Genomic DNA, 1,702 nt, shown 5'->3' with positions numbered 1-1,702 from the left:
GTAAATAGAATTAATCAAATAAATTTTTTTAAACAGCTGACAGGGTAACTGGGTGTTAGTACGAAAAATATAAAGCTGTTCATTAAAAATACATTGATGAATAAACAGTAGATCATGCACGACTCTTGTTTTGAACATTACATTCCTAAAACTACAGGACGTCAACTTCGCTGAAGTATCAGTCAACAGTTGGACAAAAGCCCAAAAGGCTGGTCAGTGGGGAGCTAAGCCAAGCATCTACAAAGGAGCATTGATGGAAATACTAAAGTTATTAACTTGTTCTATACATACATGTATGTTTCATTTGCTTGCTGAAGGTCACATGTTTTAACACGGCTCAAACAATAATGAAACTGTATCAAAATTATATAGAACCCATTACTTATCATCTAGTCCCTAGATTCTCCATATTTTGTTTACAATTCATACTTTCCCACAGAACTACCAACTTTTCAAAAGCAAAACACAGACTCTATCCATACAACAGGTCAAAATAGTGAGCACAGACTCTACGCAAACTTATAAGATTTCTTTGATAACAACAAGGACAAATCTCTGGTCTTCACCAATAAAGGACAGCCATATTATAACATAATATAAGGGTAGGGGTTGAGGAATGCAGTAGCTGTGCCAATGTTCACACAGGGGAGCAGGAGAGGACCCAGATTGGAATAAGCGCGGGTCTCTCTGAAGCTCTGAGAGAAGAGTTGACACTTTCTACACAGGAGCTCCCGTTATAGTACAAGGAGGGGAGGCACAAACATGTGCCAGTTTCATTATCACACTGAAGATTTTCAGCACATTCATCATCCGGCCTACACGTCTCGTTAAATTGTAGCTCTGTCGATGGCATGGCAAGTTGATTGATGCTTCGCTGGTGTTTCAAAACATTTCTTTGTTTAAATAAAATAGTCCTGAGACAGGTTAGACATGGAGAGAAACAGACGCTCAAGTCAATCTAAAGACAGGACGGCTTTCAGACAGAGAATGCACACATCAAGGCCTAAAACTTGATTTTAAACTACTAGAGGGAGGAAAATAGTTCTGAATTAACTGACCATACATAAGACTAAACCATGAAGAAAAAGAGCCAAAACCATCCTTGTTCATTACAAAACATTTCTCCAAACTCAAGTGCATTATTAAATGACATAAATGTCACAGTGTGATAACATATTCACAAAGTGGCCTTAATAAAGGGGGGAAAATATATTAAAACTACTCACTTAGACTATACTCCTATCCAGGGATAAGAATGACATAAATAATATCCTCAGTATTTAGGAGAGAAACACTTGGTACTCAAATTTACAAGAGAAAACTAGACGTCGGGAATAATACTTTCGAACTTTCTCCTCGGTAGTAAGGGCATAAAAAAGCAAAGAACACAGTAAACAAAAGTCTTTAAAAAGTGTTCCCCTGTCTGTCCACATCAGGACTGCCTCAAGCTTTCCCTCACCCAGTCATGTTATGTCACAGAGCATCTTGTGTTCTACGTCTACATTAGTATATTATCTCTCCCATGCAAGTAAGGAAAACGTTATTTAGTTGTCAGCACTTTTCACTTTTAGACATACAGGGTACCCAGAGGCGAAGCGTCTACATAATAAAATAATCACTGCTTCCCTTCCTAATTTCGAAACATTGTCGCTGTCAAATTCACCCATAGACGTAAACCTCATAATTTAAGTGTAAAAAGACG

General features: G+C 37.7%; 1 protein-coding gene across 1 annotated transcript in view; it reads right to left on the bottom strand.

Annotated features, from left to right (window-relative positions):
* The window catches only part of LOC101846348 (cell death abnormality protein 1), a gene marked incomplete at its 3' end in the record, with an annotated part of 27,576 nt that extends 25,920 nt beyond the window's left edge, over positions 1–1,656 (bottom strand). Inside the window, 1 exon segment of the mRNA XM_013081982.2 lies at positions 715–1,656. Coding sequence (XP_012937436.2) covers positions 715–853 — 139 coding nt within the window.
* Between the last annotated feature and the right edge of the window lie 46 nt (positions 1,657–1,702).

Source organism: Aplysia californica, unplaced genomic scaffold (assembly GCF_000002075.1).
Source record: "Aplysia californica isolate F4 #8 unplaced genomic scaffold, AplCal3.0 scaffold00154, whole genome shotgun sequence".
Classification (NCBI taxonomy): Eukaryota; Metazoa; Mollusca; class Gastropoda; order Aplysiida; family Aplysiidae; genus Aplysia; species Aplysia californica.
This window is presented reverse-complemented; position numbering and strand designations above follow the sequence as displayed.